Source organism: Myiozetetes cayanensis, unplaced genomic scaffold, assembly GCF_022539395.1.
Source record: "Myiozetetes cayanensis isolate MyiCay16 unplaced genomic scaffold, myiCay2020 scf10, whole genome shotgun sequence".
NCBI lineage: Eukaryota > Metazoa > Chordata > Aves > Passeriformes > Tyrannidae > Myiozetetes > Myiozetetes cayanensis.
Window position 1 is genome coordinate 12,743,432 of NW_026086605.1, and position 25,647 is coordinate 12,769,078.

The 25,647-nt window shown below is 42.4% G+C and overlaps 3 protein-coding genes across 5 annotated transcripts in view; 2 read left to right on the forward strand and 1 right to left on the reverse strand.

Annotated features, from left to right (window-relative positions):
- Positions 1-109: 109 nt before the first annotated feature.
- On the forward strand, positions 110-4,444 carry ATP5MK (ATP synthase membrane subunit k). The gene is made up of 4 exons (XM_050339884.1): positions 110-246; positions 1,788-1,885; positions 1,976-2,071; positions 2,909-4,444. Exons 2-3 carry the CDS (start codon positions 1,799-1,801, stop codon positions 2,066-2,068), a joined length of 180 nt encoding a protein of 59 aa, XP_050195841.1. The 5' UTR covers positions 110-246; positions 1,788-1,798; the 3' UTR covers positions 2,069-2,071; positions 2,909-4,444.
- Positions 4,445-4,532: 88 nt separating this feature from the next.
- On the reverse strand, positions 4,533-15,354 carry TAF5 (TATA-box binding protein associated factor 5). The gene is made up of 11 exons (XM_050339875.1): positions 14,833-15,354; positions 13,447-13,687; positions 11,991-12,306; positions 11,170-11,333; positions 10,565-10,700; positions 9,932-10,052; positions 9,192-9,321; positions 8,008-8,172; positions 6,945-7,122; positions 6,622-6,799; positions 4,533-5,361 (listed from the first exon to the last, which is right to left on the reverse strand). Exons 1-11 carry the CDS (start codon positions 15,344-15,346, stop codon positions 5,144-5,146), a joined length of 2,361 nt encoding a protein of 786 aa, XP_050195832.1. The 5' UTR covers positions 15,347-15,354; the 3' UTR covers positions 4,533-5,143.
- Positions 15,355-15,515: 161 nt separating this feature from the next.
- Positions 15,516-25,647, forward strand: part of PCGF6 (polycomb group ring finger 6) — a 37,422-nt gene continuing 27,290 nt past the window's right edge. For 2 of the 3 annotated variants that reach the window (XM_050336600.1, XM_050336609.1), the window contains exons 1-7: positions 15,516-16,667; positions 17,628-17,727; positions 19,024-19,120; positions 19,680-19,735; positions 20,468-20,527; positions 21,125-21,233; positions 24,577-24,604. In XM_050336600.1, the coding sequence (XP_050192557.1) occupies positions 16,311-16,667; positions 17,628-17,727; positions 19,024-19,120; positions 19,680-19,735; positions 20,468-20,527; positions 21,125-21,233; positions 24,577-24,604 (807 nt within the window). In that variant the 5' untranslated portion in view covers positions 15,516-16,310. The remainder of the gene's footprint in view (positions 16,668-17,627; positions 17,728-19,023; positions 19,121-19,679; positions 19,736-20,467; positions 20,528-21,124; positions 21,234-24,576; positions 24,605-25,647) is intronic. The other variant, XM_050336593.1, reaches the window with a different exon arrangement.

Genomic DNA, 25,647 nt, shown 5'->3' on the forward strand with positions numbered 1-25,647 from the left:
GGATCGGCGCCGGGAGCGGGAGGCGCACGCGGAGAGCCGGGCGGAAGCGGCGCGCGGGACGAAGGGCAAAGGTCGGGCGGAAGTGACATCCTGTCCCTCAGGCAAAAAGGGGCGGTGACGACCCGCCCTCCACGCGGGCTGCAGCCAATCGGCGTGGGGCGGGGTGGCTGCGCGCGCCGCTCGGCGGCCGCCATCTTGTGGTAGGGCAGAGGCGAAGGGCAGAGCGCGGCACCGGCTGAGGCTGAGGTACTGCGGGGCGGCGGCGCTGCGGGGCGGCGGGGCAGGGGCCGGTCCGGTTCCGTCCCGCGGGGCGGGAGGGCGGCTCTGCGCGGCGCCGGGCCGCGGCTGTGCTCCGGGGCACCCGCGACCTTCGGCGTCGCTGCCCCTCCCTCCGCGTCCCTTCCCGGCCCGAGGCGAGCGCTGGGCCGCGGGTGTCGGAGCAGCCGGCGGGGCCGGACCCCCTCACCGGGGTCCGGGTTGAGGGCAGCAGGGCGAGGGCACCCGGCTCCTCCGGGAAGTAGGGCCCGTGTGGTGCCTTCTCCCCCTCGGAAGGGCGCAGCGGCGCCTTTTCCAGGCTTTTACATCGGTCAGGCACGAGAAAGGATGACCTTGGCTCTCCGAAGTCTTTCCAAGTCGTTTGCGGCAAACGTTTAGGGGACTGTTTTATTAAGATTTTTAACTAAGGTATAGTCAGTCCAGTTACCCTTACCTGGTTATCCGCCAGAAATAACACTGCTGGATTGTGTTAAATAAGAGGTAGATAATACATAAGGGCTGTTTTGGTGACTACAAAATCGGCTGTGCAGTTTCTTGTATCTTCCCCGGGGGTACCGGTGTCTGCAGCATCTGCCGGGTTTGGTGGGTAACTCGGGAGTGAGTCGGGAAATAAACAGCAAATGTTTGTCCTAAACATAAAATCCTCTTAAGAAAAATGTATCTCTAAGCATTCAAAAACCCCACCCTGCTCTTATTGTACGGGTGACCAAACACTGGAACAGGTTTCCCAGAGCAGTTGTGGAGTCTCCATCTCTGAAGATGCGACAAACCTGACTGTATGTGTTCCTGGGTTCCTGTGTAAGCATTTCCGAGGCTTTGTAGCTGGCTTAAGTAATTTTCTGATCTGAACAGTAACTGGGGGAAAAAAAAGTGGGTTTATACTGGGGTGGACAAGTAAGATGCAATAGAAGTGCGCAACTGAGAGCAGAGCAGTTCTGGTTAGCAACCCTTGCACTCTATTTTGGTGTAAAAGTTGCAAAGTGGCATTTTGAATCACGAAACAGAATAGTGGTCTACCCTGAATCTTGTCATCAAGTTTTTGAGTATGTAATTGAAGCTGTTTCTTAGCTGAGCTAGTGAAGACTGATCTTAGTTGAGTGTTGCAGATTTCAGAAGTCGGCAGAAATTTGCCTGAGTTCAGTGGTTGTAGGCAGGACTGGCAAGTCTCTTCTTTATAAGTGCTTTGAAGAATTTACTCTTTTATAATCATCATCCTGACTTTTTTTTTCATGTTTAAACTTGGTTGAATGAAGTCTGAAAATCATTAATGTTCTTCCCTTCAGAACCCCTCATTTGCTTATCTGCTCGTGTCAGCTGTTTTGTACCTCAAGATACAGTACTCTGGATGTGCCTGCTCCTTTATGTGTGTTCACTGCTCACTGAATGCCCTGAAAGCAGGTTTAGTAGCTGACAATGGAATGGTGAAGCTTGGTGTAGAGATGGATTTGATTTTCCTATCTGTCCTGTCCAACTGACTTTAAATTAATTGACTGTTCTGTGTTGCTTGTTAGGACAAGCAGCCATGGCTGGCCATGACTCGGGATCTCAACACCAGTTCACCGGATTTCAGAAGTACTTTAATTCCTATACCATCATAGGCAGGAGGAATGTATGTATATGTACATGAAGTTTTGTAGTCTAGTACAGTGGTGTTTTCTGGGCTTTAGACTGAAACTAAATTTAACTTGATGTTTTCCAGTATGTAATAGCAACGTACACAGCTGTTGCACTCATCGCCCTGTATTTCAAGTTTAGGCCTAAGAAGCAAACTCCTGCTGTGGCAGATAAGTAAATGGTAAGTGGCTGATGTTCTTCCAGGACCAAAATGCTTCAATGCCAACTCAGGAAGGAGTGGTGAAGGACAAGTTGCCAATAAGACAGTGCAGTGAGAGAGAGATAAACATAAGCATGTGAATTTCATATTTATAATTTTAAACCTCAAATAAACTATAGCATCGACTTATTTGAGGGCATTCTGGATGAAGTGAGCTAATAAAGGGAGTGAAAAAGTATGGCATCAGTATGCATCTTGTTCTTCTGACATGGTAAATGGGACTGGGGCGGGACACAGGGAGGAAGAGAAAGCAAGGAAGGAGGACTGGAAGGATGTTGCAGTGAGGTACATCGAGGTCTGCCTGTGACTATTAGGTGCCTCTGGTCTGTGCTTTTGCTGTAAAATAGGGATAACTTGCTTTGTAGGTTATTGAAATAATAAAATAGTACTTGAGGACTTCTTGGTTGTATTAGAATTCCAAATAGAGATTAATGTATTCTGTTAAAACCTTCCTTCGAACCAAGTAAAGGAGCACTGTATGATGTATGTATTCAAGGCCCATGCAGAAGTGGCTGGGCTTCTATAGCAACAACCCAGTGTTAGAGAATTTTGGACTCACTTTCAAATACAGGATTTTCATGACAAAATGCAAGCTATGGGCTGTCCTCATAGCCTGCAAAAAGGGGTATAACACAATAAGCTTGAGCATTGTTGTGTGTTAAGGGGACATCAGTCACTTCTTCCTGAGTGTGCTGAAACCTGTTTGCTCGTAACTAAAATTGTTCAGGCTTGGGGCAGGGGGATTCTCAGTTACCACCGTGCAAGACTTGCTATGTTTGATCTCTGTTCTCTTGGCAGGTTGCTGGCATGTCTGAACCTTGTCTGAACCTCCGATCTGTGTCAATGTAACGCAAGCTGATGGCCTGTTGTGCTAATAAAATATAAATAATTACTTGTTTTATTGGAAATATGAAATGGTGCAAAAAAGCTCATGTGTGGCACTTCTCCTTTTTTTCTTCTGTCAAAAATAATTATTTGTAGAGGAGATGGAGCAGCTGATCCCCATCATTACTATTTAGGATGTGTTTCAACAGCAGCAAAGTTAAAGTGTTCTGAGCTCCCAGCACTAACATAGGAAGTGTTCAAGGGCTTTTTTTTTTTCCTTAAAGGCATTTGTACGTGCTGGCCCTGCGGAACAAATAGAAGTTATTTTCCTCTCCTATGAGCATGTTTGCTGCACAGATGGCTTCGGCTGTATTCCGTTTTCAGGCTGAATAATGGTGGTTGTACAGTGTAATAAAGTAGCTAGAACCTGTCACCCACCTTTAGAACAAGATTTACATGAAATGGCTACTCATCAACTTAACTATTTCTGATTACTTTGTTTCTCTTAGCAGAGTGCTCACAGTTACAGGCACCGCTCTTGCCTCCCCTTGCAGCCATCAAGGGAAGAAAGTATCTTCTTGTAACATATAGGCACAAACTATGTGGATTTAGTATTTATTATAATATCAAAAGTATAAAACTGTACAAAATACAAAGGCAGAATGTGGCAGTGTTTTCTTTAAGCTGTCAAAAAATTGTACTTAAATCTATCTGGTCATACTGAGAGCTAGGACATTTTGAGGTACCATTACACAAATAAAAAAATTCATAATTTAGTTTTAACCTTTTTTCTTTAAAGGAAATTTCTAGGTGAGCTTTCTAGTGACTTTTCCACACTTTATTTTGATGCATAATGCCTGCAGAATAACTTTACTCCAAGAGTTAGAGCCAGACAAGAGATGAGAGGGGAGGTAGTTCTCCATTTACTCGGCCTTAGAAATGACACATCTTGTTTTTATTTTCACTAGAGAGCCAGCAGAGTGTTTAAGTGCTCAAGCCCTTCCTGGGAAGTGATAAGGAACACAACAGATTTCCCTGCATACATCTTGTAAGAGACTGAAAATGGAACAAACCCACACCACACTGGGCCTGGCCTTTAGTGATGACAGTTTCTGTCTGAAATCAGACCTTAGTCTCAATGTTCTGCATGTTTCACTCTTCTTTTAGAAATAAAGAAATAAACCACTGATCTTTACTGGTTGCTCAGGAGGACTCACTGTGGTACAATGCTTTTGTGGGTGGAAACCATCACTTCAGCAGACAAGCTGCCCTTTCAAAAGCAAACTGATCATACACTTATCCTTTCACTCTGCTATACTCCTTCAATTTCTTAGCTTTCTTACATTTTTTATGTTAAAGCTTATGCAGAAAGGACACAGGTTTTTTAAGTTCTTTTAGATCTAATACAAAGTAAAGGGTTTAAATCCACTTTTTTAACAGTGGGTATTTCAGTTGTGCCTCAGTCCCCTTTTTATCTTCTCGTTCAATAAAGCATGAAAGTAAAGTTCACATTGCGCTTCTGGTTGCTTGTCACACTGACAGTACTGGCTACCTGTGAAAAACAGAGTAACAAGATCTGTGTTTCTGACACCTCAAAAGAGCATAGAGTTTGAAATCTTTTCAGGACTTACTACTTGGCTGATAAAACCCGTGCCCGGTGCTTCACGGCAGTGCCACGACCACAAGCATCGGAGTGTCGGAGCGGCTCCGTCAATGCCCTGGTTGTTGCTGTGATCTTCTCACCACACCTGCTGCCCAGCACAGGATACAGTGAATCAAACTACATTCTTCTTTCCTGAAACTGGACAGTTTTTGCTTGTGTTTGAGACTGATGAAACCTTTGCTAACCATAAATTAAGTGCTTTAAAAAAAATCATCAAGGCTGTTAACTTCTCACAAGTTTCAGCAGAGCTCAGTGCCATCTCTGAGAGGAGACGGCTCATTTCATATATACATATATGTGTATCAAAAGCACCACGAACAGTTCCTTCTTTTACAGCCACGATGTCTTGTCAATCCCCAGCATTTTCAAACTGCAGATAACTACGAAACAGCAGAACTGAGAAGTGCTGCCTGCATTAATTTACACAGTTTCACCTTCCCTGCAACAGACTCGTGGGGATCCTTGTGTACAAGACATTTCTCGTTGTCTCACATCATGAGGTCAGTACTGCAATGCCTTGGCACAGGCAGTCTCAGCTTCCCAATTTACTGTGAACTGTAGGCTCCCGCAGCCAGCAGCAGGTTCCTGCGTGTGAAATGGAGATGAACAACCGGGGTTGATTTGGTCATGTATGTACCCAGTAACAAGTCCTGTGAGTTTTCAGGCAAGTTTATGTGTCCAGTGGCTGTAGTAAAGTCATCAGTTTCTAAATCTTCAAACGCCTTCACAGCATCCCACAGACGAACTGTGTTATCCATTGAACCTAAAAAGAAAACCACAACAGTTTATTTTATTAATAAAATCATATATAAAAAAAGTTGCTGGGGAGCATATCAACAGAAGTAAAAGCTCAAAGCACAAGACTATAGCAAGGATCTAACATAATGCATACACACATAAAAGTTGCCAGGATTTCAGCTTTCTTGTAGTCTAACCTGGATGCCCTGTAGACAAGGCAAAAAGAACTGCTCTCAAAACACCCGGGTTTGGATCATATCACCTACCACTGAAAAAGCAGGACCATCCTGTGGGCTGTCAACTGCAGGTAAAGTTTATGACTTTAAGTCACATAATAAGGGGTTTTTGTATGGTATAGGGAATAGAGTGGAATTTTGCAAGCTCAGCAGCCTGTGCTTTCACCAGAGGGCAGATAAATTGGAATAACCACTAAGCAGGCTGGATCAAACCTGTACCCTATCTGTTAGCTTTCACTCCTGCAGCAGTAGCTCCCAGAGGATTCTCACTGCACTGCAGTGTTCTAAGGGAACATATTACTATACAAATCTCAAATATTCCTAGTCTGGTTTCATGAGGAAATTACCCTCATGTAATTAGTGACTGTCCATTATTTCTTCAACTTCTTGGCTAATTTCAAGCAGTTGACAAAACAGAGTAAGTTTCAAATTAATGAAATAACTACATATTTTAAGAAAACAGTTCATTGAATATAAAGAGACAAAACTTCGTGCCTCCATGAAGGGAAAACTGGTAAAGGAGCTCTGGTATATTAGACACCTGAGAACCCATGTGGACAGGAAGGAAAAACGAGCAGGCTTCACAAGTTCTGCTGCTCACAGACCTGTTCATTAATATTATATGCCCATATCTCTGTAGATACTCTACCATGAAGAAATAGTAAGGGTGTGGATAACTCATATTCCTTTCTATCCCTTCCTCTTTCTTTAGTCTTTCTGCATTCCCAGTCCCATTCCAGTATCCTGCACCTCTCCGGTCCATCCACTTTTTGTCTGCCCTAGGGTTATTGCTTCTGATTCCATCCCCAACACTGTACAGATTCACAACCTTCACTATCATCTAAGTGCATGACACCTTTCCTTCAGATCCTGGAAGAACGAGAGGTCACACTTCAGTGAAGTGCTCGCCTTTGTACCAGCAGTTTTCAGTTGCTGCTTTTGCAAAGCAAGTAATTATTTGTCTTCCTCTATTTAAGGAATCAATTATATCATTCCTGTTCAGACTTACGGAATACGATGGAAACTTCACTGTTTCTTGTGAATTTTACCTGATGCTAAAATCTCCCCATCTCTGCTGAATCTGAGCGCGTAGATAGTGTCAGTGTGCCCTTTCAATTCGCCAACCATCAAGCCATGTCCAATATCCCATAGCAGAACTCTTCCATCCGTTGCTCCAGTAGCCAGGAATCTTCCATTAGGAGAAAATGCCAATGAATGAATTGGTCCCTAAAACAGACATTGAGGGGTGATCAAACAAGTGAATTAAATCTACTCACATTCAGTCAGTCACGCTGTGTTTGTTTGAAACAGCACTGTTTATAATCTCATCAGAGAAATGAAATCTCTTTTACACTGAATGATATGGCTTTACCTTATGTCCAGTGAATATTCTTACACAATTCCCATTCAAAACATCCCAGAGCCGTATAGTCCTGTCGGCTGAGCCTGTGGCAATATAGTTGGAATTTGGATGAAATCGCGTACACGTGACATCAGCAAGATGGCCAGCAAATATCCGTAGTGGCTGGTAGTGATCTGTTGCCCACAGACTGAAAAGAAAAGCTTTATTAATAAAAAGAACTCTAAAGGAGTTCAGTACCTGTACCTGTGGGAGCGGCTGCAGAGGAAGCCACAGACATGCTCAGAGGGCTGAAGAACCCTCTTCTACGAGGAAAGGCTGAGAGAGTTGGGGCTGTTCAGCCTGGAGCAGAGCTGTCCCTGCTGAGACCCTATTGTGGCCTTTCAATACTTGTAAGAAAGATGAGGACAGACTTTTTATCAGGGGCTATTGCAAAAGGACAAGGGATAACAGTTTTAAACTAAAGGAGGGTAATTTTAGACCAAAGGAAGAAATTTTTATAAATTTCTTTTTATGGTGGTGAAACACTGGCACAGGCTGCGTAGAGATGTGGTGGATGCCCCATCCCTGGAACATTCAAGGTCAGGTTGGACAGGGCTCTGAGCAACCTGATCTAGTTGAAGATGTCCCTGCTCATTACAGGGGAGTTGGACTAGGTGACTTTAAAGGTCCCTTCCAACCCAAACTATTCCATGATTCTACGACCAGTAGCTCAATTAGAAATATAAGTAATTATGGAGCGATTTCGTACAGGTCAGTTTATTAAATTAGCAGGAGCTTTTTTTGAAGAATATACCTCTCAGAAGAGAGAAATAAAGAATATTCTATCAAGCTGGTAAACAACTGGAAGAGAATACTTCTAATCAGAGGGGTCACATAAGAGGACATCATCTCTTAAGCCATCAGATAACACGTGTGTTGAAAAAAACAGTAAAACTACATTAAAACATTAATTGGCATGAAATAAAATTCATTTTCAGTAATAGGGTAGACTAGAGTATATCAGCTGATCACTTACAGGGTTAATCCACCACAAATTAACCCAGACAAATAAAAAACACATCCAGTTTCTTACCGAGCCACTCTGTCGTGTCCCCCTGACACAAAGTAATAACCATAAGGAGAGAACTGTGTATCCCACACTGGATAGTTGTGTCCTTTATATCCCACTAAACATGTGAATGTTTGGAGACTCCACAATCTGACAGTGCCATCCTCAGAACAGGACAACAGATAGTTCCTGTCACAGGAGAAAGTATAGTGTATTATATCAAACTCACACAGGGGCTGTGTAGCCATTGCATAAACGCTGCAAGATGTCCATGATAAAACTGTCCCCTGAGCAGCACCTGTTTAGCATGTCACACATAAATCAGCATTTCGGTGGGGTAAGCAACAAGAACCAATTCAAGCAGAATCCAGTCCTAGGCCCTTATGCAAAAGAGAAGACTGGACACTGATGATTAATTCTGTACTGAGGGGAGAGCGAAAAAAACCCCACACCACAGAGTTATATGAAAAAATTACTAGTACACTGCTGTGCTATGTTACTTTAAAGAAATCTTTTAGTGTAACAACATTTCAGGAATGTTCATAATGTAACTCTGAAAATTTCAGGATTCCTTGAAATAGAAATCATATCATGTTCACATTGTCAATTAATAATTATAGACTATGAATACGTAATCTATAATGTTCCATACAAAGTTCACTTATCAGCTGTGTTTCTGTGATGGTTGTTTCCTGACTAGACACAAGCAAAAGCAAAACTTGAGATATTTAAACCTTCTTTCTACTGTCCAGACTCCCATAACTATGTAATGGGTTTAAATCTCTTATTTTAAAAGATACTGTTCAATACATTTTGAAAATGTCTCAATAGATTATGACAAACTTGAAGTGTAATGACGTGCTACTGATTCTGGTTTTATGTTTTGCAATACTGTAAGTTAAATCAACGCTGCACTATTTTTCCTCTATCTCACTTAGTTAAAATCCAGCTTAAACTACAGTTTGCAAAGTAGATGGTCTATTTTGCCATTGAAGAACATCCAAAATAGTGCTGGTATTCTCAGCTCCATTTGATTTCAGTAATAGTTGACAGTGCTCAACACCCTGAACGTTATGAGCACTTACATAGTTTCTTATAAGCTACATGAACAAGGATTGCTTTAACCTGGAAAAAGCTTCATTAAGAGTAGGTTTTCTATCATTAGCATGCAATTAAAACTGAAGACAAGCAAACTAGTTAGCTTTTACCTATCAGGACTGAAGCTGGTGCCATAGACAGGTCCACTGTGACCATATAAAATCTTCAACTCACTTGCTGTTTTCTCATCCATGATCCTCTCCAAGACATCGTCCGATTCTTTGTCGATAAGACTGAGGTCTGCAAGATTTCAAAGTTCAAACTGTCAGAAGTTCAAAAGTAAATGTCATCATGACATCATCTCAGTTAAATATCAAGATTAAGAAGTGTTTGCATGGTGTCCAGCTTCCACCACAACACATTATTACACAAATAGCAGAATTAAAGAAGCCTGGTTTCCATGAATTTGTGTAGGTGTTGAGCTATAGGACCTTCTCCTCGATCCTTCTCAGTTTCCTCCTATCATGTCCCCCAGGGTACCTCTGGTCTCTCCCCTAGATCACCTAAATCCAACTGTCTACTACACCCAGTAGTTGCCATCCAGTTAAGAAGCAAGATGGCTAGTTCCACACTGGTTATGGCCAGTTCCATACCAGCTATGGCTACTTCCAAGCTTTCTGCACTGACCACCTCACAGCAGGTGTACATGACTGGATTTCTCATTCCTTTAAAATGTTTCTAATGGTAGTACATAAGATGTAATCATACATCTGTGCACATTTTTTTCTCTGAAGTGAAGCATCTAACCACTGAAGACAACTCCCCTGCCACAGATATCCTTCCCTCTTGAGGCAGAACACAGCTGTCACAAGTCATGCATGCTCATATTAAGCATTACTGTCTTAATTACCTGCTGCTGTTTTCACACTACGAAGCTTTTTTGGAGTCACAGACCACACTCTGACAGTAGAGTCAGCAAAGCCTCCTACAATCATGCTGGAGTCATCTGTAATATCCACTGCAGTCAGACCCTAGACACAAAATACCCATTTATATTGATTGTGTCTGTCACGATGCATTTCAAGTACTACAAAATCCTAAGAACTAATAAAAAGGTAATTCAACTTATTTACAAAAATAGATGGAGTTATTCTGGGATAAACATAAACACATGTGAATTCTTGCCCTATTAAAAATAAAGCTCTATGTATGAAGCAGAGTCGATAGTGACAAATAGTAACTGCCTTCCAGTATTCTGGTGCCAAACACCTACTGCATTCTGTAGGGTACACTTAAGGCCCCACAGGAAAAGTGAAAGAAGGGATTATGGCAAATCCAAGCAAAACCAAGGACCATGGAAATTTTATAGCTTAAGGAGTCTTTAAAGAGAATTTTGAACATTTTGGAACGTAAACTTTGCAATGCCTATTCCAAACACTCCAATAACCCTTGCCGACACTGTTATGTCTTCTTTCTTTATTAAGAGTAATGTTCATAATTTCGATTCCTTTTTCCATATTATCCAAACTCTTCTTTCACCAACCTGGTAAGCATTAAGGAATGTGTAGAAACAGATGGAGGGCAGGCACTCTGGGCCAAGACGCACACGCCTTGCAGCTTCCTTCATATTCATTACTTTATCCAGCTTGTCAGAGTCTTTCAGTTCAGGCAGAGGAATTCTACACAAGAAACACATGTTTTTGCCAAGTAAAAGCACCTTCCTTACTGTAAATCCAAACAATTAATGTGAAGCCTTCCCGTGCAACCCTATACCTCAATATTCAAATAAGAAAGAAGAATTAGAAAAAATGAAAGGTTATGTAGAAGACTAACTGATGAGAGAGCAAGCCAGTAGCTTCAAGAATTTCAGACAGGCAGAGGAACAACATAATAAATAAATTGAATATGACCTGAAAAGATTAGTGGGTAACTAAGTAAAACTTTATCAATGGAAATCTAGATTGACTTGAAGGGCAATGGCAGATGGTTATATGCTAAGGTTTCCATTACCTGCCTTAGATGTCTTAGGGCTAAAGCTGTGTTCAGCTGCAATAGCCAAATGCTAAACATGCCATGTGAACAGCGATGCAGATTTGGCACGACAAGACTGGATTTTAAAGACTTCCCTACGCATCGTTCCCTTGGTACCTGTTTTGGGGAGGAGCATTAGGGTCCTGCTTTTTACTTTTTGACCCTACATTATCTTTTTTAGGTTTTTTCTTCTTTGGCTTTCCTTCCTCATTTTCTCCTTCTTCATCTTCATCATCCAAAGGCACGTCAAACTCTGGTTCTTTCAATAAGCCAAAGAAAACCTACAAGCCAATAAAATACACAAGACAAAACAGTAATTGCTGTTCTCACCAAAAGCTAATTCTTTAATGGCAACTTTTCAGCGTAAAAGATCAAGCAATAGAGCTGCTCCTTTAAAACTACTGTTTAATATTACTGCATATGTTACTGCTCAGCCCATAACAAATGTAGTACATGTTCTTCTGGTTTACCCAGCAACTGATCTAGACAACTGTAAGTTCTTCCACCATCTCTTAGCTCTTCCTTAAAGTAGAATCCCTACACCTTACCTAATTTATTTGTATAGTACTGTGGTATTACACAAACAGCCCTTGCAGTAACAACCAGTGGCAAGTAAAAATTACATCTGTTGTACAAAAGAGGAAGCCAAATAGTCAGGTGTCCATTTTAAAACTCCAGAGCAATTCATGAATTGGTCTGTCAGTGGGCTGGACACAAGGTTCTCTCTCAAAAGGTTCAGCAGCTTCTTCCACCAAACAGTGACATACCTTGATCTCTCTACTCATGTCAACAACTGTTTGTACAGTTCACTTCCTTTGTTCTGATCATGCTGTCTTTTAAGATCTCAAGTTACAATTGTCAGCCTATACTATGGAATCTCCCTTAAAAACTAGGGAGACTTGTTTAATCATAGAAGTGCAAAAATCTTTGCCTCCTACCTTTGCTTTATTAGCCTCTCGTTTTGCCTCCCCAGCCAAGCTTCCAACCATAGCATCTATCTGTTGTTTGCTGCGAGGCATTCCATCAAAGATATCAATGTAAAGATGCTCCTGAACAATGTTCCAGATCTGATTGTTCTGCTTTTCCTGCAGATGCCTCTTCAAGAGCTGGTAAGAGTCACGGGAAATACGCAGCACAAACTTGCTTGTTCGGAAATCCAGCATGGTCTCGTTACCTTTCATGTGCTCTTTTTTGGTTAAGCTGGAGAGTACACGCAGGTCATCCTGGTAATAGCACTCCTGATCCCCATGAAACCTATCGAAACAATTTAACAAAGGTTTATTATGAAAACATTATCTCCTAAGGGCACACTTATGTACCTTGCTTGAATATGAAACATATATGTAAGGACCGTTTGGAAGCTACTGACTACATATGGGATTATTTTTTAATGAAATTAAATTTGTCCAGGTGAAGATACACCGGTGATTTACTGTGCACAGTAAGAGCATTCAGCAGTTGAAAAACAAGATGAAGAGAATACACAAATGAAGCCTCTCAGGACTTCATACACCCAAAGGGTTCTCGCCTGAAGTAAATAGTTATGCTAAATGTTTATTTCCAGAAATTAAACCCTAATTTGTGGTACAGGGCATTTTTTATTACACAAGACTACCTGGATGCATTTATGTCTGATTCATTATAGGACATACATTTCACAGTCTACGTGTTTCTCACTCTCCACTTGCATTATCTAATATCTAACATATCTTTAGAGTTTTCATTTTTACTCAACTTGTTATAAAATAGTTGTGACAAGGGGCATTTTAGCTATCTACCATTACAGAACCATTTTTGCTGACCATTTGGAGGGAGACAAAGTTATCCTTTTGGACTGGAGTATTTCATAACTGGTCTGAATCCAGAAAACAAGTTAAATTTAATTTTCTTTTCAATTAATAAACAAATGAAACATAGCAAGAGCACAGACAATTATAGATTAGCCATCAATTAACTTCTTTAACCTCATTTGAAGAATTTAAATTTACATGCTCTGATATTAGCAAATACTTGGAGTGTACATTACTTTGGCATCTCAGTGCAATTTTCAAGTGCTAAAAAATTACCCCACAATCTTTCCCTAAAGATGCAACATCTCTTCATTGATACTTTTGCAGCAAGGAGCCCATCAGCACACCATAAACATGGTTCAAAATCTGCCAGTGAACAGTTCAAAAGCATGTAGTGTGCACATCTTTCAACAGGAGACGGGAATTTAAGAAGTTATTGCAATCCAAGGCACCATTACTTCAGATTTCAAATCTCTTCAACTTTAAATAAGAAAAATAATATGTACATCTGTATATGGATACAAACCTATGCTACTGTAGCTCACAGGTTTAACCAAAGCAGCGAACACAAAATGACACAAATGCACAAACGAAAATTAATTACCTTTCAAAAAAAGACTTTGCCTCACTCTCGTGTTGATTGTACACCAATTCCAAGTACATGTGCACAAAGAGAGGGTAAAACAGCTGAGACAACTCTGCTCGGTGACAGTCCAGGGAACACTCGATGAAGTGTTTCAACCCGCTGTAGTACTCCTCGTACAGCGTCGGGTCCCCTTGCTGGTTGTAGGCCGACAGCACCGCGCTCACGTCCGGCTGATCCTCCACAACCACGGCACCTCCAACTGCAAAACCATCAGCAAACAACAAGAGCTTGTCAGCCTGGAAGAGCCGGTGAGCAAACAGTGGCCCCAGCCCACTGGTCAGGTGAGGCAACAGGGAAAACACACCGTGTGACTGCTCAGCACCACATCTAAACCACACAGGTGAGAGGGTGGTGGGACCTTACAGTCCAGCAGCCAATTTTCCCAGCACCTCCAGCAGCTTCTGGGGCTTTCCCTGCCAACAGCTGCCTGTAAGGTATCTAACCCAGTGCCTCATTCAGCCGGTATTATACATGTAAAGGAAGAAGCCACTAACATCACCAGAGTAAGTTATCTTTACTGCTAGAGCTAGAAACTCTCAAATGAGAAGCAGAATCGTAAGACATACCCACGATAATTATTTTGCATCCAGTAAAAAAGCAACTTAAGTTCATTAAGTGAACAATTCACTACGAGCACCTCGCAACTGTCACAGAATAGGGACACTTTTAACACTCTGACAGCTCTGTTCTCCACAGCAGTCGTTACAGACTTTAATTGTCTTGTCTTTTACATAAAAACAATCTTATCAGGTGATGGCAGGAACAAGCTGAGTTTATGCTGTACATTTACTGGAACTCAGACTATCAGTTCCCAACATTTCATTATACTATTCTGTAAAGCTGCCTCACGGAACACCTTGATTAACAATACTTAGAAATTAATTACTCAAAGGACATCTCAGGTACGCAGCAACTCGATCAAGAAACGCAGAAAGCCTCATCTACAAGCACCTTATGTTTCCATCAAAATGCAGCCTGCATATCAGACCTCCGTTCTCATCCCTGCTAACTACAATGGAAACCGCGAGTCTCCTGCTACTCTGTTAGTCGAGATGGGACACAAAGACGACGGGAAGCACCTCTCACTTCGACAGTGCTCCCTTCAAACACGACGGGCACCCTATCCTTGGTCCCTTGATCCAGGAGATCCGGACTTCTCCACGGATTGCATGGATAGTGACACACACACGGACCGCCCAGAAGTCCGGGGAAGACTCTCGGGGGCACGACCTGACACCGACCCTCGTGTTCCAGCGCCACGGGGAAACCCGGGCACACGGGCACCCCCGTCCCAGGGGTCCCGCCGGGAGGAGGCACCGACCCCGCAGTGGCCGCGGGCCCCACCTTTCCCAGGCGGCACGGCGGGCACTGCGGCCACCCCGGGGCTTGAAGTCGCGACAGCGGCGACGCTGCCTCCGATGGCGACGGCGGCAGCGCCGGTGCCCCGGCCGAGCAGCGCCTCTCCGGAGTCCGCGTCGCTGCCGGAGCCCCCCAGGAGCCCGGCGCTGGCGGGGCTGAGCGCGGCGGCGCCCAGGTCGTCGCCGAGCAGGCGGGCTTCGCGGCGCAGGATCTCCTCGGACTCGCGGAGGTTGCTGCGCCGCAGGAACTGCAGCACGGCCACGAGCGTCTGCCGGTCCAGCGCCGCGGGGGAGGCGGCCGGGCCGGGCGCCGCGGGCTTCGCGGGCGCCGCATCCCCAGCGCCCCCCGCCGCTTCTCCCTCCGCCGCGGCGGCCGGGACGGCGGCGGGAGCGGCGGCAGCGGCGGCGGGGGGCGCCGCGGAGGGCGGCGGTGGCGTCCCCGCCTCGGGGTCCGGCTGCGCCGCCGCCACCTCCGCCGGCTCCTCATGCAGCGCCGCCATCTTGCGCCGCCGCCACGCGCGGCCGCCCTTGCGACAGTGAGGGCAAAGGAAGGGCAGCGCCGCCACCGCCTGCGCGGGCACGCGCGGCTTCGTTTTGCGACGCTGGCGGGAGCGCTTTGCGGCAGCGGGGGCTGTGAGGGGCGGTGGGAGCGCGTTCGGGAAGGGCCTTCCCGGGGCTCCTGGAGGATTCCAGTGACGGCCCTGGGACTGTGTGCCCTCTGGGTCCTCAGCGGCCCTGCTCCACGTTAGGTTAATTACGGCTGGGCCGCTCGGTTCTCCAGGTACTTCTAATACTGCTTCTTTCATTCATGTTTGTTAAACAGAGGTTCTTTTGTACCCGTCGAAAGGGTGAGAGAGCTGGGGGTGTTCGGGCTGGAGGAGGCTCCGAGGAGACCTCAGAGCACCTTCCAGTGCTCTAGGAGAGTGCTGGAAAGTGCTACAAGAGGGCTGGAGAAGGACTTGTTACAAGGGCACGTAGTGACAGAACAAGGATGGATGGATTTAAACTGACACAGGGAGGGTGTAATTTTGATACTAGGAGGAAATTCTTCCCTGTGAGGTTGGTGAGGCACAGGAACAGGTTGCCCAGAGAAGCTGTGGCTGCCCCATCCCTGGAAGTGTTGAAGGCCAGGTTGGATGGGGCTTTGAGCAGCCTGGTCTAGTGAAAGGTGTCCCTGCCCACGGCAGGGTTGGAACTGTGCGATCTTTAAGGTCCTTTCGATTTCATTCTGTTACAGAATTAAAACGTTATTTCGAATGAAACTGGTATCTTATGATTGCCGTTCTTTTGTGAGAAATTAGACGTGTGCCATCGCTTCACTAGAGAGTCACTTGAAAAAAAAAAAAAGATGAAGCCTCGGGCTAGAAAAACTGCAGACCAGTGGTGGCTCAGCGCATGCGCTGTGGTGCTGCCCGTTGTCCGCTGTGACTACATTCCCCAGCGTGCTCCGCGGCGCCTCCGCGCATGCTCCCTGCGCCGTGGAGAGACCCGCGGCGATCCCGGTCGGTGGACATGGAGGAGGGCGCGGAGAGCGGGGTGTCGGGGCCGTCGGGCGGGGACGGAGCGGGAGCAGGAACGGGAACGGGAGCAGGCGCAGGCCTGGCCCCGGCCGATGAGGACCGGGACATGGAGGGGGCCCCCAGCTGTTCGGGGTCGCGCTCCGTCCCTTTCGAGTTTCAGCGGAGCCGTTCGGAGTCCACCGGCGACGAGGACGACGACGACGACGAAGACGACGAGGAGGAGGAAGAGGAGCTGGAGGGGGACGCCGGGGCTCGATTCGGGACGGATGACGGGGAGCACGACTCAGACGACGACCGGGAGGTAAAAGGGGCCAGAGGGTTCCCGGGGCTCTCCAGGCCCCGCTCCCGAGGTGCCCCGCGTCTGGGAATGGGCTTTTTATTATTTTTTTATTGTTGTCATTTTGTGTCCACATTACTTATTTTAATATTTCTTTTATTGTTACCCGAGTTCACTTTGTCCGTCTCGTTCCAAAGAAGCCCCTACAAACTCGGTGTGGCTGAGAGGGTGGTAGGCGGTGGCACGTGGGCGAAATGAATGGTGGTGTTGAGGGAAAGAAAGCCCTTCGGTATGGCTTTGAGACGAGAGGAAACGGGACGGAAAAACCTAGTGCGTTACCTTCTTCAGACGCGTGTCAAATCGTTGCTATTGAAAAAATTGTTCGTTTTTTGACATAGTGTTGTTCAGACGGGAAAGTTGTTGTGGAACCACTTACGTGCTTTCCTGATAAGTGTATTTCGTGAGCAGAACTCAGAGCAGTGAAGTTTCAGTCTTTGCTTCAATATGTGTTTGTATAATCTATAACTGTGTGTAGAAGCAAGAGATGACTGTCCCTTGTGATATAAACTTGTTATATATCTTGATTGGGGGCCCCAACATGCCTTATGAGCATTTTCAAACAATGATACTGTTTGCTACCCCATCCACTTCAACCTCGGTGACTATTTGATACTTTGTTAAGAGTTTATCCAAAAGAGCTTTTCCCAAAATGATTGTTTAAAAGTTTGCTTTTTAGTTATGATTCATGAAACAAGTTGGATTGCCGTTCTCAAAAAGGTCCATTTAGAAGAATAGATGAAAGTCTTCAGAAAAGATCTGTATCTGAGGAGTGATTGACCTCTTAGGAAAAGCCATTCCTCTAGCCTGTCAATCCCGCGTTTTTTCGTGGTTTTAAGGTTACGGTATTTTGGAAGTTGCAATCAGGAAATTTCATGGCTTAGCCTGTGTATTCAAACTCTTACAAACTGTCTTTGTTGTTTGTAGCGGATGATAAACCTCGCAGAGTTGACCCCTTACATCCTGTGTTCCATTTGCAAAGGTTACTTTATTGATGCTACAACTATTACAGAATGTCTGCACACCTGTAAGTATGCAGGATCACCTGTCTAAGAGTTTAGTTGCAAATTCAAACAAAGTCAGTGTTGAGATGTTCTGGGTTCACAGAAATAGTTCTGTTTGAAGTGAATGTGTGTTGTGTTTATTCTGTTCCATAAGGGGCATATATTTGTGCATACTTAAAGCACCAGAAAATCATGAAATCACTCGATCATGAATTCTGCTTTCCAGGTTAAGAGGGAAAACGATGTAAGAAAAGAAAAAGCCCAAATAAGACAAAAATAGAGCTGCTATGTACACTTTTTAAATTATTTTTTTAAAGTAGGCTCCAGGAATTTGAGTATAAAACTGAGAAAAGAAAGTTGAGTGGCTCTGCTTGTAGTGGACTAAAGAGTTTCCTAAACTGTTGTTGATGTGAATTCACAAAGTTCCATAAATACCTGTATGGAAGTACCAGTTCAAATACAAAATTTGTGGTCTGCACCCATGGGAAAGTTTGTCTATAATCTCATGAATGGAAATAGATGGGTAATTAAAAAAATTATTTCAGTGTGCTTATCCTGTTCTTCTTCCCCTCAATCCTAGTGCTAACAGCTTTTCCATTACTAACCGAACTATTTTCTCTTAAAACTAATAAAACCCTTTCTGTGAAGCTGATTTTCAGCTGCACCCATGTTCCTACCTGAGTCCAAGAATCCTGGCTTCCTAGACCTCCCAACCACTCAAAATACAAAGAGGGAAAACTCTTTTTCTTTTTTTCTTTTTCCCCTTTTTTTGGGCACTGCTGACTGGTTTGTTATATAGCACATAGTATTCAGCACAGTTTATAATTTAGGAAAAAGCCCAACTGTTAGTAAGGACGACATAATGTTGCAAGTGTAGCTGTGGTGGTCTCTTAGAAGTTTCCTGGTAAATGTTGTGGAAAAGTTCAGACTGGCAGGGAGCTGATTTGATAGTAGGTTAATTATTCTAGATATTTTCACTCATTAGCTTTTCTTCCGAGTTTTTTAAGTACATGTAAAACAGAATGAAAATGGCAGAGTTATGATTTCTTACCTTGTTTTTACTGAACCTGTTTTAGGCTGCTTTTCAGCAGTCAGTATTCTGTTGTCTTAGTTCTGCTCATGTTCTAGATAACACAGTTACAACACTGAACACCCACTCACCTTTGCATCAGTTGCATTAGGAGTGTTCAGTGACTTGGTTCATTTTACCTCTTGACAAATTTTGTTTGGGAGCTCTGTGTGTAATTGTTCCTCTTGCCTGAACAGATGGCACTGTATTAATGGACATGTGACTCCCATGGAGTTTCTTTTCTTTACAGTTTGTAAAAGCTGCATCGTGAGACACTTCTACTATAGCAACAGATGTCCAAAATGCAATATTGTTGTACATCAGACACAGCCCCTTTATAATATCAGGTAATGAGTTTGTGCTATTTTTTATAGATTTGCTGCTTGCTTTTAAATGTTTTGGTTTGCAGACTTGTAGTTCTTTCCTGTTTCAAAAGAAGGAACAGCTGCAAGAAACACATTCTGTTCTTTGTGTATGTAAGTTTCATCTCAATAGTTAAGATAAAACACCCTCAGTGTACTGTTTTATCTAGTTTGTATCCATTTCTAGGGTTTGTTACATTCTACCCTAGTTATTTTTATGTGTTTGCTCAGTGTTAGAGGTGACATGAGCTGCATCATACAAAGGTGAAGCTTTGTTGGCATGATATAAACTGAAAATTGAGTTGTAACTTCTTGAGCTGTTCATAAAGGGTGGTGCTTTGAACTTTATATGACTTTTGTTGGAGCTCTCCTGTCAGGATGTGTATTTTGAAATATATGGAGTTGCTGCTCTATCACTCTTCTCTTTAGATATGTCATGTTTCAACAGTGTATTTTGCATCTTTGTTACAATAAAATGAAACCCTTTTATGTTGCACCAAATACTTTTCTTTTTCTTTTTTTTTTTTTTTTTCCTATTTCATAGACTGGACCGGCAACTGCAAGACATAGTCTATAAATTAGTTGTCAATCTTGAGGAAAGTAAGTCCCTTTCTTTATTACCATATGGAGATTGAAAAGACTGAACAGGAGACAGAGTAATTAAAAGCCCTCTGGACTCTTTAAAATAGTTTTGTAATGTTTGGTTCTAAATCTTAATGAATTATCTGTGACTACTGGCACCTTTCTGGCTGCTAAATGCTATTAAGGGTAGCAGTGTGTACCCTATCTCATGAAACACAGGTGTCACTGTATTCAGGTAAACATCCAGGAAATATTTCATAGTTATGCCTCTTATTTTTGTAGAAGTATATCATATTCTGTGTAACAAGTTCACTTGGCTCAGTTGAAATAAGTTGCTAAGACTGATTCTCTCAAATGCTTTTGTTTTTTCCTCGCTGCCATATTTATTTGTCTGATTTTAAATGTGTTCACTGTCTCATCTCATTTACTTTCAACTTTGGGAGCCATCAATCTAGTGGATATGTATGGACTATAGAAAGTATAAAAATAGTCATGGATGCAGAAGGGTTCTGGTTTTTGCAGCTATCTCAGTATGATTTATGGCCAATTTCTCTGATTTCTTTCTAGTTTTTACTAACAAAATCTTATTCTGAGTGTCTTAAGTGTCTCCCTTCATATGGAATACTAGTGATGATGAAGGTCTGTAGGAAACTGGAAAGTTTTTACTGTTCTCACCATTGGAATTCATATGGATATTTTCAGCATCTGAAATAACATTTCAATCTGTATTGTGGCTTTTCTTTTTTTCAGGAGAGAAAAAACAAATGCATGACTTCTATAAAGAAAGAGGATTAGAAGTGCCCAAACCAGGTGAGCTGTAATCACTTTAGGGGACACTGTTAGGGATGTGCTTACTATCTAATTTATTTTTAAGGCCTTAAAGTATTAGCTCACAACTGAAGGAGATGTGTGATATTGGAAATTTGGAATTTTTGGTTATCTGACTGCTATAACTTGTCACAGATATCAGATTACAAAAATAGTTAGAAGTGGCAACACTTAAACCCAGATAAGGTTGGATTTTTAAGCTATATGTTTTGCCTGTGATCAAGAAATGTATCTAAAATGTGCATTAATTTTATTTTCTGGACCTTAATAAGTAATAGACATTACAAAGGAGTAAAAATAAGAACTTCAAAGTCTGCTCACAGATGAGGGATTATTTTAAGTATTTTGTGTCTTACTATCAAACAGCTCTTAGGAGAAGGGCCTTACTGGAAGTACTGAAAGGCTGGTTCAGATACACAGCATACAGTGTAGGAAGAGCTGATTTAGTGATAAAAAATAGAATTAATTGTATGGGCTTCTTTTCCTGATGAGTTCTTCTGTTTTGCTTGGTGCATATTAGCATCTTATGCTGTTTTTATTTCAAGTTGTCCTTGCATTTTGGCTTTTTGAACATTTTAGCTGTCCCACAGCCGGTTCCAACGAGCAGAGGAAGACCTCGGAAGGTTCTGGGCTCAGTGTTCCGGATTCCACCGGAACTTGACATCTCCATACTTCTGGAGTTTATTGGGTGAGTTGTGGGCAAATATAAGAGCAGGTGGCTGACATGAAGATGCTGCTTGTGTGTGCTGGACCATTACTAGCCCTTGGTTTTCATAAGGTGTGCATTTCCTCATCTCAAATAGCAGTGGGGAGTTGATTTTAACTTATAGTGCAATAGTGACAGCCAATCATAGCTAGATAATGCAAATAATTATATGTTTAAGATGTGTCTTTCTATAAAAATAGCTTCCCAGAAAGTGTAATTTTAAAACTTACATGTGTTTCAGTTTTGAGAAAAGTAGTACAGTCTCAGTAGAATGATGGAATCCCTGTCTGTTCCAGTCCCCTCATCCCTGTAGGTGGCAGTATCATTAATGCTGGCTGTTCTTAGACTGGCTTGTGGGAAATGTAATTCTAACCTCTACCCAGATTGTGCCTCCTTTTGGCCTGAATTTATCTCAACAAAACATTGAGACCACCAGTATGTAATCATAACAAACTGTTACACAAATGACATAAAATTAAGCCCTCGGAAACTCAGAAGTTCTATTGGCAAAGCGTATCTTGATTCAGCCTCACTCTTTGTAGACATCTTTTTACACGTTATGTCCAGTTTCTCCACTGTGTGTCACTTTATTCCGAGTACAGAACAAATTTTCTTCATGGGTAAATTTTGGTAAGGTGGGGGGTGGCATGTGGTTTTCTGTTTTGTTGGCTTTATTTTTGTGTTGCCCATGGTGTGTCTTCTTTATTTCTTTAAATGGGTGGGGAGTGGGACTGCAGGAGAAAAAGGGACGATCTTAAAGCTCAACCTCTAGGGAACAGTACTTGAGTGTGCTATAGGATATCCTTGTGTGTTAAAGTTTTGACATCAGGCTCTCAGCTCCATTAGATAGGTTTACTGGCACAAATCAGTCATCTGGTAGCTCAAGGTGGTACCTCACTAGAGGGACCACAAAGAAGGAAATCCCTGGGCAACTACACTCTTACAAGGTAAACTCCCCATCCCTCACGGGAGTCCAGACCAGTAGTGATTTTAGGGTCTGGGATCTTCTCGCTCTTCTTTGGTTCACTGTATCATCACTTAATGCTTGCTGTGTGATTGTCTTCACATCCTCTTTAGTCTGTTTTGGTCAGTTCTGTGGTCCATGTTGTAATATGGTTGTTACTGTTCATATACTACAATTTATGGGCTACCTACTTCCACTATTAGTTTTTAAATAGTATTTAAGGTGCTAGCTTTGTCTGTTCTAACTCTTGTTAACATTCAGGTTGTTAGCTGCAGGTTTTGCTGTAACCCATCTTTGACTTATGCAACAGAGCCATGTAGTTCAAGCAGAGTTCAACTTGTGGCCTAACAAACAATTCTTGCTACTAATGTCAAGCAAGCACTCAGCTCCTTTCAAATAATATAAAATTTTTGACACTGTGAATCCACATACCCGACTTAATTTCAGTTCATTTTCTCACGCCTGCCTTGCAGCCAAATGCTCGCAAGCACAGCTGAAAGCAGGGGGAGTCATTACTAAAACTGCAGTATCTAGTGTTCTGATGGGACTGATGGCACTGCTGTGCTGGTCAGCAGGTGGCAGAGGGGGCACGAGTACCATGCAGTGGTTCTTCCACATCGATAATTGCACATGTGAAATTACTTTAAAAACCAGGAATTAGATATTAGGTCTCCCGTTCAGGTTGGATCACTTAGTGACTCTGTAGGAAAGCTTCCTTAGGTTGTCGTGACTGCAGGATCAGATGCAGTTTGAATTCACTGTGGTGAAAACAATTTGGTTCAGATCTCCCCTGTGAAAGCCTCCTGGTTACTTCTCCACTTCTCTGATTCTCAGCAAGGATATTTATGGGGTTTTTTTTTCAAAGCAAGAAGAAGGTAACAGGCAATTCAGACCTTAAAACTAGTAAACTCTTATCTGCCTAAGAAACAACATGACTTTTGAACCTGTGTTGCTGTATTTGCTTTTCTGGTGGTTTTATTTCAAGCTTCCATTCCAGCATTCACAATGAATGGGTAATACTGTGCAAATACCATCTATACTGGGTGGAACTGTCCAGTGTAGTTTTGTTACTTATATGGGGGAAGCATACAATGTTTCTAACAAAAAGAAGGATGATGGCTTAACAGCATGCACTTTGTATTTATTTAATGTTAGTGACTTTAACCTTTGATCTTCTTTGATATTTTTTGAGTTTGAATGTAATGTGTTTTCTTCTTCTGTGGTCAAAATCAAAGAGTTCATCTTAGCTATGAGAGATTAACAAAGCATTTTGGATAAAGCAAACTTGGAATAGATTGGACCAGCCAGAAGAAATTGTTACATTGAAATTCTGACTGTCTCTGTTGTGTCTTTAGAGTATATAATCTAGTCACCTGTGGCTGTGGAACTGGATCAAATAAAATGACAGCTGCAGTGAAAAAGCTTTTCTTTGTTTGTTTCTTAGCTCATGATGGCTTTACCTAACTCTGGTATATATTTAGAGGTGGAGATGCTCAATTACAGTAACCTGAAGTGCTGTGCTAATGTGTGGTCTGCACATTTGTTTGCTACACCAAATGGTCAGTTGATTTATAGTGACGTTTGATTTTTGCCTTCTCCAGTGCAATGATATACTTCATTTTGTCCTCTCTTTTGTGTACATACTTGCTAATGCAATGCAAGAATAATGAAACGTCGTGGATTGGGTTTAATTAAGTGACAAATGTATATGTTACTCTACAAGAAGAAGGTGTGGAGTACAGATGATCAGTGGTAGGTCACAGGCTCAGGATGTGCAAATCAGTGAACCTTGGTGGAAGCCAGTTGGGAATTTGGTCATTTGTCACCTTTGTGTGCATTTCACATTCCAGAGAAACACACACTGCTTTTCTGAGTTCCAAGGTAGCATTAATATTGTCATATAAATAGTCTGGAAGGCCGACAGCTGGCACAGGGAGCCCCTTAGGTGTCTGTGTGTGTTCTGTGAGTAACTTAGGTACTGTCTGTTAAAGTTCCAAATATCAAGGACCATGAAGTATGGAAATTTAAGCAGCATTAATATTACAACCAACTCCTATGAAAATGAATGTTGTGTTTAAAAATGGCTGTAGGCTGTGTTGGTTTTTACTCCCATTTCAAGCAGACAAACCTTAAAGCCATAAGTAGCTGAATTCACAAGAAAAAATTGAGCAGAAAAATAAGGGATAGGAGAAAAATTTATATAAATTTAGTCTAATGTTATTTCATGTATTGGAGCCTGAACTGGGAAAATAAGCTTGATATGCAAGACTCATAAATCAATAACTCACTATTATAAAGAGATTGAGGATATTAATAACTGTCTATTGACTGTGTTTACTCTACTCTTGTTTTTTTTTCCAGAGCTAACGAAGGCACAGGGAATTTTAAGGTACAGATGTGATTTGAATTTTTCTCTTATGGTTTACTCCAGAAACAAGTATACCCTGAATGTATTTAGTTTAGTTTGGTTTTCTCACACTGAATGCAGCCTGAACTTTCATCAGCATAGTAATAACCAATCTTGGATTGCAGTGTGTACTTTCAAACCTATTGTTATATAACATCATGCCTATCCAGCATTTTTTCTTATTTTTACCCTTACATTTCACAGTGTTTTTTTCAGGTTCTTGCCTTTGTATCACCACCTACCCTTTCTGACTCACATTTGCCTTTCTTTCTGCTTTGTTGTTTGTCTTCTTTGTTTTGGGGAACGCAAAACAGTTGTGATGCTCCACCCTTAAGGGAAGTTTCCTTACGAGAACTAGATGGAGAATGTAATATATAAATAAGGAGTTATAATATATATAAGAAGTTATACTTAATATATAAGGGGTTTCAACTGTCCTTTTTTAAGTGGGGACAGGGGAGTAGAGAACAGGTCCATGGCCGTAAACTGATTTATATATGCAGCAAGCCTAAATTTAGCATCATCAAGCTTGCAGCAGCGGGGTCCCCAGATCAGGTCTGACTGTAATTTCTAGCTCTTGCACATGAATAAATCAAACTATTGTTCCCAAAGCACAGTTATCGTGGATACCTATTTAAATTCATGATTGAATTCAAAGGTAGTCCATGACCCTCAGCCCATTCTTTTATTTTGAAAAAAATACGATGAACCTGGGTAGTAAATCGCATCTGTTCAGAAGTCAACATAAAAATCCAATCAATTGACACGAAAAGTAATCCATTTATCACACTGAATGCAGTCATCTGCTCTTTGTGCCTTTTTGTGTAGTTGTCCATATCAGCTGTTTAAAATTTAATCCGTAGAATGGAAGACCATTAAAATTCTTGAGTCTGGTATAACAAATATCTCCTTGTTGCAGTCCTGTCTGTGAAAGTATTTAGAAAAAAGCAAAAAGCTTTCAGACTAGTCTTGCCCTTGTGTTCTGCTTAGTAGTATATTTTAGTTGATTCTGGAATTTCATGGGC

What these genes read in the sequence shown, in the direction of transcription:
- TAF5 (XM_050339875.1), bottom strand. Translation starts at nt 15,346, where the DNA reads ATGGCGGCGCTGCATGAGGAGCCGGCGGAGGTGGCGGCGGCGCAGCCG. An exon ending in TAGTGTGAAAACAGCAGCAG is followed by an intron (nt 9,322 to 9,931) that starts GTAATTAAGACA and finishes GAAATCTTGCAG; the next exon opens with ACCTCAGTCTTATCGACAAA. An exon ending in ACCAGCTTCAGTCCTGATAG is followed by an intron (nt 8,173 to 9,191) that starts GTAAAAGCTAAC and finishes CTCCTGTGACAG; the next exon opens with GAACTATCTGTTGTCCTGTT.
- ATP5MK (XM_050339884.1), top strand. Translation starts at nt 1,799, where the DNA reads ATGGCTGGCCATGACTCGGGATCTCAACACCAGTTCACCGGATTTCAG. An exon ending in CCATCATAGGCAGGAGGAAT is followed by an intron (nt 1,886 to 1,975) that starts GTATGTATATGT and finishes GATGTTTTCCAG; the next exon opens with TATGTAATAGCAACGTACAC.